The sequence below is a fragment of the Corvus hawaiiensis genome, chromosome 2 (genome assembly GCF_020740725.1).
Source record: "Corvus hawaiiensis isolate bCorHaw1 chromosome 2, bCorHaw1.pri.cur, whole genome shotgun sequence".
Classification (NCBI taxonomy): domain Eukaryota; kingdom Metazoa; phylum Chordata; class Aves; order Passeriformes; family Corvidae; genus Corvus; species Corvus hawaiiensis.
Genome location: NC_063214.1, coordinates 21566085 through 21579088, shown reverse-complemented (window position 1 = coordinate 21579088; position 13004 = coordinate 21566085). Strand labels below are relative to the sequence as shown.

The following is a 13004-nucleotide window of genomic DNA, read 5'->3' as shown; positions in this document are numbered from 1 at the left end:
GATTAAAGTTACTCACTTGTACTTATGGGCTTCAGGTTTTACAGAACAGGAAGAAGTAACAGGGCTGTTTTCCAAGGATTGCATCCTCCCTTGTCGTTTCCCACCTGGGCATGATGAAGTAATTCACTGGAGCAAAGAGAACAAAAATGTGCACAGTTACTACCAGCAGAAGGATCAGTTGGAAGGACAAGATCCACATTACAGACTCAGAACACACCTTTTCCATGAGAACATCCCTAGTGGAAATGCCTCCTTGAAACTTAGTAACCTGACCATGACTGATGAGGGCTCCTACACTTGCTATGTGGGAACAGTGCAAGATGGAACAGAAGTGGAAGTGCTGCTACGCGTAAGGGGTCAGTAAGACATCAAAAATCCTTGGATTGCACCATCACAAATGGGATGACACCAACAGATTTTCTTGTGTTGTTTCTCCCATGGAATCAAAATCCTCCAACCCAGCAGAGTACCTTTTGGGCCTGACAGTGTTATGAAGCAATTTTTTTCTCTGGTGAAATGTCATAACACGGGTTGGAAAATTATAGTGCAGCACTTGTTTTCATAACCTATTGCACCCTGATTTCTAAGGGGTAATTACGTGGTATGCATAATGTGGCTTCTCAGAACAGTACAAATCTTGGCACTGTAAGTAGCTGTGTTTTCTTCTGAAATCAAACACAGATTAAGTTTTGTTCTCAGCTATATTTATTCTCCCAGATGGTATTTCAAAGGAGCAATCACTTCAAGTTAAAAACTATTTGGTAAGTAGTAGGATTTTTTTTTATTTTTTTTTTTTTTTCATATACAGCTCCTTCTTCTTATGCACTGGAATACCAGAAGACAAAGACAGAAAGGAGACTGAAGTGCTATGCGTTTCTCACTTATCCAGCACCAAATATATCTTGGGTAAAAGGCAATATATCCATCCAAGAGACAGATCGGGAGGAAACCAGGAATGGAGTTCTCTATTCTCTTAGAAGTGACCAGGACATTATAAACATGGCAGATACTTACTACTGTCATATTCATTTCCACGGTGAAGTGTGGGCTGCTGAATGGAAGATGCAAGGTAGGAATGAATGGAAGTCTCTTCCTCCATTGTTACTGAATTTCACAGCTGGCTTCAGGGTCAAAATAAAGACAGTCTTTCTGCAGTGGGGCAACATGGATATGGGACAATGCAAAAGGATATACTTTTCTGTTTGCAATGCATCTGTTAGGGTTACAGGACAGCATTACAAGTTACTTCCAAGAAGTAGGAATGAGAGGGGCTAGCTCACCCTTCTGCAAGTTACCTTTACTCTGAACATCTTTTCTATATCGGTTTCACATTTTAAGAGGTGCCTAATAAACAAACTTTACACTCTATCAATAAAAGAATTTTGTCTATTGGACAAAATACATGGAAACCTTGGAGAATATGTGAGTTCTGTGAGGGAGGTGGAAGTTTGCGTGCTGCTCTAGCTGCATATGTGATCTTTACTTTGCCCATTTCCTATCTGTTGCCAGACTTTTATTGGTACTGTTTGATCCTTTCATTGTACTTCTCTTCACATGCTTCCTTAAGTACTGGTCTGAGTGCTGGGGTGCATGGGAATGGAGAGCAGCAAACACTGTTTGCATTTTAGCAAACAGGAGCTCATTTTGTTAGTTAAGGAAAAGCAGGATTATGAAATTTCAATTCTGCTTTGTCTTCCTCCTGAATTTCACTGGAAATTCAGTTTGAGTAAATAACTGCTTTTCAACCTCTCCTGTTTCTTAGAAAATATTCTTAATTGAATGAAGAGCAATGCAGAGCAGTTCTCTTGTGAGATGTGCATGGATGCTTCCATCACCCTGATTTCCCCCTAAAGTGTGTCCAGATACTCTCAGTTCCTAACCAACTGCATAAGCTCCAGAACAAGAGTGCAGTTTTTAATTTACATGGAATAGCTTACAGTATGAAAGATTTAAAGTATGCCATCATAATAGCTAACAAGTGCACGATAAGTGTCTGTTTTGTTTATCTATGCCTCTGATCCACAAGAGAAAAAGGTATATTTCATTACACATTTATTTGAATTTCCCTGCATCCATCTAACCCCTCAGTAGACTATTTTGATAGCAAACTGCTTTCCTTTGACTTGTACAATAGCAACATGGGGTACAATTTTGTTTTGTATTCACGATTTTCAGCCCCACACCTCTGTTAGTTAAAACTCCCACACAGAAATCAAATGTAGTTATACCATATCAAAATAATCTATTACCTTCCTTTCCAGCTGACTGCCAGCCACCACTGCTTTCAAATCCCTGATATCAAATCAATTGTTGTGCTCTGATGTTAATTTATCTTGTGTTAGTATTTTATATATTAGGTATTAATTCCACTTACCTGCCTTCTCCTTCCCTTTCCTGTTTTTTTAAAGCTGTTCACTAATCATTAAATGTTCATCATAGACAAGTAAAGTACTTAAGTCCACCATAGCAGAAAGTTATTTCTAACTACATATGATCTTTTTATTCTTTTAGTTAAATTATGTTGTGTTTTATGCTTTTGCTTCAGATGTGCAGGTATCTGAACAGTTGCATTTTCCCTCTGCTCCCAGCATGTGGAATTTCCTGCTGTTTTACACAGTGACTTAGACTAGACTGAATCACTTCTATTAATGAGCCCCTCAATTAGAGGAAAAATAGTCAAATGAAAAAAAAGGATTTTCTTAAATATTGCCAGTACAAATCAGATTTTTTTAGTGTAAGATAGGTTTTTAAAATCTTCAGATGCTTTTAGAAACATACTGTGATATTTGAATATGTTATCAAAGTAGTGAAATATGTTTTTAAGTGTGTCCATAGTAGTATCAAACCTCAGAAAAAAGTCAGAAAATGTTTAAATTACCTTCACAGTATTTTCCAAAAAAAACTGCAGAGTTCTTTATCTGTTTCAGACCACCTGTTTAATGTGGAAGGAGGTAGCACCGTAATTCCTTGTGAACATAGGAATGACACCGCAAGCTCTGGCTTTGACTCTGGTTTCAGTGTTGTCTGGACATTACACAGAAATGCAGCGAGCTCAGTCCTGGCCTCCTTCAATGGCACATCTCACTCTCACCAGCCTCGAGTCTGGGTTCACGAAAATGACTTTTCACTAATGCTGGATGATCTTACTGCAGATGACAGTGGAGAATATCTGTGTAATATTTCAACACCTTTCTACACAAAACTTACTGTGAGAACTTTACATGTTGGTAAGTTACCACTCCTTCCATCTCAGAGGATGAGGACCAGTTAGGACAATGCACAGCCAAAAGAGTCAATCAGAAATCTATAAAATACTGAGAAAAACCATCTTGTGTGATTGGTACAGTTGGGTAGGATAGATACATATTTTATTATTGTTGGCCCAAGGGAAAAAAAAAACGCTACCTCAGATGTGTTTATTTAAAGACTAGAAGTTTTTTTTTCAGTCAGCAGCTTATTGTGGCAAAGGTTTCAAAATCAGTGGCTGCCTTCAATTGCCACCAACTGCTCTCAAAGCTGAGGGCACAGCAGGGCTCTCAGAATCCTGTCCTAAATGCTCTGCTGACAGCAAACACAGCTTTAAATGTAGCAGAGAGATGATGGGAAGCCCAAAGCATGTGGTACAAGTTTGGCTGCAGAAGAAAGCTTGTTGAGAACCCACAGTTGTTATTTTCAAAGCTTTAATTCTACACAGCAGGCCTTTTTTAGGCCTGGGGATATATATGTTTAAGTGCATGCCTGTGTTTCTATGAGCTATAGTAAATTTCTAGCTGTGAAATCTTAGTTACAGTTATTTCATTCTCAGTAGGACATACAACAGTAGCATACAGACATTTTACACAATTAAATACAATCACCTAAAAGATTGTGAACTAATATAGGGCACCTCTTCTAAACAAAGAAGAGAACTTGAAACAAGCCAGTAAGACATGAAAAATAGAGGCAACATAAAAGGGGGTAAAATAAGTGATAATAGCTACATCTTTTTGTCTTCCCTTCTTCCCCCTCCCTCATGATGGCTTAATTTCATTCTGAAAACCTGATGGTTTAGATGGCAGCGGCTGTATGCAACCTGAAGGAGGGGAGTTGGATTAAAGAAAACACTTAAGTCAGACAAACATACTTCCCTGCAGCTCAAATTGCAGCCTGATCTTCCTTATCCTGTAAAGCTAATATTGTGCTTCTAGAGTGGAGAGCATCCAACACCTCCAAGGAGTTACACCTTTAGCTGACACTCCTACCTTCTGTTCACAAGTCCATCCGTCTCCCTGTACATCTACTGGAGACAGTCCAAATGTCATTGGGATCATCCGCTACAAATGCCTTTCTCTAGCTGCTCTCTGATGGATCTTACAACAGCCATAGGTGATAGAAAGCCCCTCTTCAGTGGTGACATTACTGTGCTGCTCACAGGATGTTCCTGCTTGGGGTCCACAGTTTGGTTATACAGAACTGAGAAGACACTTACAGAGAGATGAGCACCTTTGTGGCAGCGCAGCCGGAAAGCAGATAAGCGTCTGGACACAGTAGGGGATGGGCTAGACCACATTGGATAGCAGCTGCTGAGCCATCAGAAGGGTTTCCAAGGGCCACTGGAAAGAAGGCTTCTGAGGGGAAAAAAAAGAGATGAATTTACAGTCATTTAAGCAGCTCTCTTCTGTGTAAGGAAGGGTTGCAGCTTAAAGCTGCTCTACCACTGGAACTGGCAAGGTATAACATAGATCTGCATGTGGCTACAGAGTCAAGCTAAGGCAATGACTAGATTAAATGCTCCGTTTTAGCAGTTCTTATTTTTTAGTTGTTTGCTAGACATCCATAGGAAGTTTCCAGAGGAGTGTAGAATTTTTCAAATTCTTCGGACAGGACACAGCAGAGGAAATATAGCCTGAGGTAGAAGAACCATACTGTTCTTCTGACAGTTTGGTGCTGTGCAGGGGTTTCTACTAGGTGAGCTTTGATCTCCTGTGGAATCCATGGTTATCACCCACCTCAGGATTTCTTGTGTCCACCTGGATTGCATAGTTGCACTATGAAGCTGGGCAACGTTTCAGATTAAAGTTGCAAAGATTTTGCAGTAGGAGTTATGAAACTTATGATCCAGGCTGGATAACATTTACAGAGCTGCTCTACTGTAAATGAGCAGTGCTGTTAATGGCACTGAGCACCATACCTGGAGACAGTGTTTGACATACTGGGCAGTTGATTGCTTTTAAATGGGACTTGTATTAAGAAGCTGTCAAATCCTATCCTATGAGCACACATGGAATTTGCCATCAGCACAATTAAATAAAATAATCTGCTTTTGGCTATTCACACTTAAGTTGGTAAAGTATCACTTCAAAGTCTTATAGTATGAGTCAAGTAACTTAACATTGTTGTCTTTGTCTCAGTTTCCTTTTAATGTTTCTTTCTCCCTAAATCATACCTTTTAAATTACTAGTAAGAAAAATCATAGCTTATATTTATTGAACAATAGTGAATATTAATTTGCGATATAAAGCACTTCTGTTTTGTTTTTGTATTTTTAAAGAAAATTCAGGCAAGACCTGGAAGATTGTGCTAGGAGCACTGTTTGTTGCAGTGGTGACAACAGTGGCAACAGCGGTAGCAGTTTGCTATCTCAAGGTATGTACAATCATTATAGTACTTATTTTTTAAGGTACTGTTGATACCAAGCCCCTCAAGATTTGAATGAGGGTTTGAGCCAAACTTTGCAACTTTAAAAACAATTGGTGATCAGTAGCTGTATCTAGACAGTTATGATTGAACAACTGCACTGTTAGCATTGTTTGCTAGGCTGATCTTTTGTTTTAAGAAAAAGGGAAGACAATCCCAATGTTAATGGGCTGTCTGGACAAGGGTCACCAGGAGTGAAGTCAAAAGAACTGAGCAGTAAGTACGGAAAGGTAATTCTGACAGTGGGAGGTTGAAACCCATTGACCACCTCCTCAAAATGGACCCCTAACTCAAATTGAAGGGAAGAACCTAAATCCAGACCTTGAATGTTTAATTGAAACATAAATTTGAATTTCATGGGTTAAAACATACAAAAAAGACTGAAAATATAGGAAGATAAGTTTCAGCATAAATAAACTGTCCTCATTCTTGCTATTTTCTAAGTTTTGAGGCCCTCTATGGTGCATCTGTGCATTTTGGTTGTATTTTGGTTGTAACAATGTCAACAAGCCCTTCCTTTAATCAGATGCTCTTCTGTGCTTCATAAAGGATGAAAGAGGTGGTTACCCTTCACAAATATTTTCCAATAGCTTGCTTAAAGAGTGATTGAATTGCTGAATTTTCTCACTTGTCTTTAAGACCAAAAAGAATCCAAAACAAAATGTGAAGTTTCTCAAACAATGTTCCTACCTGGTTTTCATCAGGGCCCCAAATTACTGTTTAATTGTATCTACTGTCAATTGCATGCACTGTCAAAGCTTGTCAAAACCTCAGTTTGAAAAGTGATACTAAATTGCTTTGTGTAGGAGATCCTTAGAACCATATGGTCCCTGACCTCATCTCTCTGCACAGCTCTCCTCTTTACTGGAGCACGGTATCTTCAAGTGGATGCATTTTATTCTCATGTGTTTGTAATAGGCTGGCTCTGTATTAGAATATTCTGTCTGTTTCCTCTGCAATGGAAGCGAGTATCCTTAAAAATCCAGACTTCAGTTCTTAGTCCATCCTTCTGCCCTGCCCTTGGAAACATTTACCTTCAAACTCCCTGTATCTTAAAATTTTGTCACAGTCTGGATTTGCTAAGCTTCAGGAGACATGTTATGATGGCTACCATGAGGTACAGCAAAAATGCATGGGAAAGAAAATTCTGAAATTATTATGCCTCAGTCTTTTTTCATTTTTCTCTTTACATAGAGATTCACTTGCATGCTGCTTATTAAACAGTTGTAACATGCTTTAGAGATGGTAATATACTTTGAGATGCAGTTGTCTAAACAATTTAAGCAAGATTAAGTTGTCTTGGGACCTGTTGAGCCCTCAAACATGATGTAATCAGAGGAAGTGGAACAGTTTACAGGTTAACTCAATTCTGGTTACATTGATGGAGGACAAGATGGAAAAACCAGGAATGTTTCCACACTGTTGTGTAGATGCTTATTTTACTGAGATAATGCTAAAATGGAAAATGCTGACATCTTTATATAGTGAGTGTGTCTTGTTCTGTTCCCACTATGGGATTAATTTTACACATCAGTAGTTCTTACAAGTATTTCTATTTTATCTAGAAAAAAAGGAAGGAAGGAATCCTATGAACACCTTGACATACAGGAAGAAAGTAGTTTTCTGCACAGAGATACTTCTGAGATTGTTGATGAAAAGAACAAAGAGTTCCTTCACCTTCTCCTTTAGACAGAGTGTCTCGGTTTGAGACAAGTTTAGGAGGAAATGCTCTGGAAGGAACGTCTCCTCCCCAGAAGGCAGGTTTCTGCACTCCCTCCCCCACCAATACAAAAGGAATTTCTTGGATGAAAGTTAAAAAAACGATTTATTTAACAAGCAGAGTGCCAGCAGGCACAGAAAAAAAAAGAGTAATGTTAGATAATAAACCTCCTCGATGTGGAGTAAGCTGGTGGTTTTAGAGTTCTGTCTGTAGCTGGCTCGGCCCCTCCCGAGGCCCAAGGCCGGGGTGCGGCGTCCCCGCAGGCTCGCTGCCGGTCCACAGGGTCCGATGATCTGGTTCTTGGATCACTGCTAAGCTGGACAGTTCCAGAAGAAGAAGAAGTTCCAGAGGATTTTGGTATGCAGTCCTGGGAACATTTCTTGCCTCAGCTACCAGGCTGGCTAAAAGCAGGAATGTGCTCCCTCAGCTCTGCAGCGGTGAGAACGCAGGGGAGTGTGTGTGAGTCCTTGAACACAAACTGCACTGAAGAATTCACTCAGCTTCTCTCCCTCCTCTCCTGGACCCAGTTTAAAGCTGGGGGACCCATTTCTGGGCAATAAGCAGACAGTAGGGGAATACAGTATTATAAAATCATCCCAAGACACAGAGCCACATGGAAATGCAATTGTCTGAGCAACAGTAATGGACAAATGGGGACGGAAAAAAAGTAATGTACGCTTGTATGTGAAAAGTCATGTAGCAGGGCATCTCACCCCCCTACATGAGCTTATCTGTTGCTTGTTAACCAGTGAGATAACTGAAACCAGACAAAGCTCTCTTGTAGTGAGCTATTTTGGCACCATGGAATTACCATTGGTCTGGCATCTTCCAGCTGACAATAAGCATCTTACTGTGGAAGTGAGATATGGAAAGAGAAACTGGATTTCTGACTGACAGACGCCTCACTTTACAAACTATGTAAGCTACACCAAACTTCCACAGAGCAGGAATCTTCTGCACATTTTCCAGTGGTTTCTCCCCAGAGCAGGGATGCCTGCTTTGCGGTTATTCCTCTGGAGGCTGAGTGAAAGGACTCTGTGTACATTATCATCATTTTGGTGGTAAGTTACATTTGACTCCTAATCTATAGTGGTTTTTTTTGCTAGCTTTAATATAGGTACCTTGATATCAATCACTGTTTTATGTAATCTACTGGTAGTTCTTTCATTTTATACTGTGTAGTAAGTAACTCTGATTAAGACCTTTCAGGTGTTACTTGCTGTCTGTTCAGTAAATAACTCACTTTATAAATAGACTAGATCCTTAGAACTTGTGGGCCAGAGTGATTTCTTAAATTTGAGCTGTTTTGCCAAAAATAAGGCAGGGCTTGTCTGAAGCTCCCACTCGTCCCATGAAAAGTCAGCATGAAAAGTTGGAACTTGGATTTCCTAAAGGGACAAAGAAGTTTCCACAGAAGAAGAAATCCACTAGTTCTGAGAGTTGGGTTGGTTTTTTTTCCAGTGTGAGGGAAAGAGAGGGCTTACTGATTTTCATTTCATTTAGTATTTTAATTTAAAATGAAGACTGTGTCTACAACAGCAGTGAGTCTGAGCCCAGCAGAGTGCATACACCCTGGCAGTGGTGGGGGGAACAGTGTCAGAGTGGGAACAGCTGTGGGGAACAAACACTGGCAGACTGAGAGCTGTGAGGAGCCAAATGCTGCCCAGCACAGCGGTCTGGAAAATGGGCGGTGTGACATGGATGATCCAGCTTTCGGGGGCTTGTCCGTCATTGTTTTCCATTGTCTTGGGCTCAGGAATGGGAAATGTTAGCTGTGGGAGCCTCACCCAAGGTCTTGCTTTTGTCCTGGGGACCACATGGTGTGTGGGAATGGTTGCCACCTGGTCTTCATCTGGAAAAACATGTGGAGCCAGCAGAACTGGAATGGCTGCCATCTTGTCCTTGTCCCAGGGGACCACATGGACATGACCTACGGGGTGTGTACACCATTTTGTCTTTGTCCCAGCAGCCACCTGGAACTAAGTTGAGGTGGTGAACACCTTTTTGTGGAAAAAGAATGTTCTCTTTTTGTATACTTTTGTTATTAACAACTCTTGCTATTGTTGCTCTTTGCTTTCAGTAAATTATCTCAACCCACAGTCTCTGCTTTTGTCTCTCTCTTACCAGAAAGGAGTGGGAAGAAGGGGAGTTGCTTATTTGGAGTTTGATTTTAGGAGTGGCTTATTTGAAGTTTAATTTTCTGGCTCATGTTAAAACCACCGTGGACCAGTTCCCTGTTTAAAGGCAGAAAAGGCGGAAAGAACACTATTTCTGAGCCACAGGGAGGTGTCCCTTGGCAGCATCTCCTGTGCCCATCCTGCAGCTGGCAAAGAGAAGTCATTTGACTGGTGGTAGTGGAAGCTTATAAACTGACTGTTTATATGAAAATCTTTACTTCTCCTCCAAAACTCAGGGTCCTACTGGCAGGACAAATGGAAGCTGGGTTATCCCAGCTTCAAGGGCTGTCCTCTTGCACGGGTTTAGTCTGTGTTGCTGTCCTGGTTCCAGCCAGGACAAGGTTATTTTTGTTGCAATAGCCATGAGGGGGCATGACCAGGACCCTCATGTTATTTGATACCACATCACTTCATTGGGGGACAGGGAGAGGGACTACTCTCTTTGGGGTAAAAGGGGTTCCTTCAAGGAGGGATCCATGGTGAGCATTTCTGCATGTGCATCATCCTCTCTTTTGTACACTTTTAAAATAAATACTGATGCTGTTACTATTCATTTTATCTCATGGCTGTTTCCAGGAAATCAATCCTATTTCAGCCTGTTATCTTTCACCTTTTGTGCTTCCAACTCCATTTCTGGAGTGGGCGGAGGGGAAAGGAGAGCAAGAGAGTGGCAGGTTTGAGAGAGTGAACTGAGAAGTACCATTCCTAAGCCACAACAGCTGCTTTAACAATCTGCATATGAAATATGTGAGGCTGTGAAGCATGACTGGATTTGCCCTTAGCTTTGATTTTGTCAGAGATCTGCCAGTTAGGATTTGTTCCAACATAATGAAGTCGGCTGTTGGCGAGATTTAATCTTCTATTGATCCCTGAGGCTTGGCAAAATAGAAACACAAATAAATGAATGAAATACACTATACAGTCTATTTGGATTTTCACTTGATGTTTATTTCTGTAAGTGCTTATTTTTATTCTACATCTGCTTTCAGTTGTGCCTGATTATGTCAAGTATTTTCTCATATCTGTCAGCTTGGACTTTTTTATTCCTCTTCATGAACCTGAAATGCAATTGAGATAGTATACAACTATTAAAAATAGAAGTGTTGAGGGGTTTTAGGGTAAGTTCACAAGTAAATGACAAAAGCTTCACTAATGCTTCTGCTCCCTGGTATTACCAGTTTGTATCTGAAATAGACTAGCAGCAATCTAGACAACATTTGCCATCTTATTCCAGCTAGCAATGCAGGTATCCTGTATTTGTTCTAGATTATACAGAGCCTTTTGATAGCAGAGGACTTCTACAACCCTGTGTTAGTAGATGATGGTGTTCTGAATCACAAACCATGGTTTTCAGGAAAGGGGTACTCGTAGCAGTAGATAAGGCATTTCTGATGCTGCAGGATTAAAGGAGTCTCTAGAGTGCCCTTCTCTCCCCAAAGGAAATGTGTCATGACTTTAGGGTGTTTCCTGGTAGCTCCTGCAGTTACTCCCACAAGACCCTTCTTGTGGAGCTGCCACCTCTGCATTCACCACTGAGCTCATCTTTTGGCAGTGTAACACTCTGCTACATTGCCAGAGCTGCAATTGGTGTTGGCAGACAGCATTTGACTAATAAAAACAGGCATCCACTTCTCTGTGACTTCTGCATATTTGAGGCAGAAAGACGATACCAGTAAGGTACAGGAAATAAACAGCAACCTTAACAATATTTTTAAAAAAACCTACTCCCATGGTGTTCCTATTTCGGTGTTTGTGTGATGCCATGGCTTTGTGTATCTTTAAGTGAATCTATATTAGTTTCGATTTTTTTGTAGGGGTAGAATAATTTAGAAAAATCTGTGGAAATTTTTTACCCTTAAAAGCTGCAAGTATTTTGAGGCTCAGTTACAGTACTGCTTCGATTGTATGTAAATGTGTGAAAAAACAGATATTCATGTCGTTTTAATGTAGCTCTGCTCTAGATGGTGGAGCAACAGTCATTTATATCAGTTAAAGGTGACTTAATTAGGCCAATATAAAAGCAGAAATTAAGAGTGTAAAGGACGTTTTCCCCCTCTTTCTTAACTTGGGAGCTATCAACTCCATAAAACTTACGTGATGTTCAGCATGGAAGTTTGGTTCGCTTGCAAATGAAATAGATTTAGCAATGACCCAGCTTTCTATCATTCCTAAAAGTAACAACCCCACTCTTATTTTCCCTGGTTGTCACAAGGCAAACAAATAAGTTTGCTGTCAGTTCCAGACTAAGTTCTTAAGTGCTTTCTAGTTTCATCAACATTATTCTGCTACCATTCAGTTCAAGTGCAAAACATCACAAATATATTTCTAATCACTAATGACTGACTTCCCAGCAGCTAAGTGACTAATCACCAATATTTTCTTTTCATCCAGCTCTTCAAATCAATACAAGGTCACTGAAAGAGCAATGTTAAAATAGCTATATTTATAATATCTATATTTATAATATAGTATAAATTTATATATTTATAAATATCTATATTTTTTAATATCATCTATGATGTAGTCATCCCCAGGCTGTATTATATACACAGAAATCTACATCATCAGAGAGACAAAAAGGTGGAGTTTTTTAATATCCCCTGCAAAAAGAAACCCCAATCCCCGAAACAAATCTACCGAATCACCAGTTCTGCTTCTGCTGCTGAGAACAGAGGTTAAATGACATCAAGAGTACAGAGAATATATTTTGTCTAAGTGCCAGATTGCTGTCCTGAAGAGTTACCTTATTATTAAAATAAAGGGCAGAGTGAAACTAAAAAATACAGAAACCCAAGAATTTATCCTAGTCTACACTACTTTCAGAGATGTAACAGATAGAGAGCATCCACTATTGTGTGTTAAACACTCACATCTACCCCATACAGTATGACCATACCTTTTTCATGCCAATATCTCTTGACTTGCTCCTCAGCTTATTAACTTGAGATTCAGCTATTTCAGCCCTTTCTTCAGCATCATCCAGATCGTGTTGCTGTTTTCTGTACTTTGAGAGGTACAGATTGGCTTGAGCTTCCTGGTGAGAAAAAAAGAGTGCAGCTGATTTCCTCCTGTCCACATGAAACAAAGCTTTTAATTTGAAGTGGGCTGGAAAGTGCTCAGCATGACTAGGTAACAGCTGTATGGGCACCACTTGCCTCCTGCAGAACTGAGATTGTTGTTGTTTTACAGAATTGATACTCCTAGTGGCATTTTCCATGTTAAGTGTACTGAGAGGCTCTCAAGGTGCCTTCCGAGGGGCTAGGTGGAAAAAAGTCCTTCCTGTTCTTTCCCTTCCTCCCCTTCTCTTGAAAATTATACTGCAGTCAGGATAAAATGGAATACCTTTTCTTAAATATAATCAACACATATCCTAAATGTTTTACTTTATATATAATACAAATGCAGTTTTATATACAGGGCTTATGTAGATA

General features: G+C 40.0%; 2 protein-coding genes across 10 annotated transcripts in view; one reads left to right on the top strand and one right to left on the bottom strand.

Annotated features, from left to right (window-relative positions):
- The window catches only part of HHLA2 (HERV-H LTR-associating 2), a 41670-nt gene that overhangs the window by 3993 nt on the left and 24673 nt on the right, over window positions 1-13004 (top strand). For 5 of the 9 annotated variants that reach the window (XM_048293750.1, XM_048293749.1, XM_048293747.1 and 2 more), the window contains 5 exons: window positions 36-356; window positions 809-1069; window positions 2928-3227; window positions 5531-5625; window positions 7242-9495. In XM_048293750.1, coding sequence (XP_048149707.1) covers window positions 36-356; window positions 809-1069; window positions 2928-3227; window positions 5531-5625; window positions 7242-7268 — 1004 coding nt within the window. In that variant the 3' untranslated portion in view covers window positions 7269-9495. Of the gene's footprint in view, window positions 1-35; window positions 357-808; window positions 1070-2927; window positions 3228-5530; window positions 5626-7241; window positions 9496-13004 lie in introns of those variants that run through there. The other 4 variants (XR_007201496.1, XR_007201494.1, XR_007201495.1 and 1 more) reach the window with 1 other exon arrangement.
- Window positions 10500-13004, bottom strand: part of MYH15 (myosin heavy chain 15) — a 47842-nt gene continuing 45337 nt past the window's right edge. Inside the window, exons 42-43 of the mRNA XM_048293744.1 lie at window positions 12470-12607; window positions 10500-10631 (exon numbers count right to left, since the gene is read on the bottom strand). Of these exons, the coding sequence (XP_048149701.1) occupies window positions 10614-10631; window positions 12470-12607 (156 nt within the window). The 3' untranslated portion in view covers window positions 10500-10613. The remainder of the gene's footprint in view (window positions 10632-12469; window positions 12608-13004) is intronic.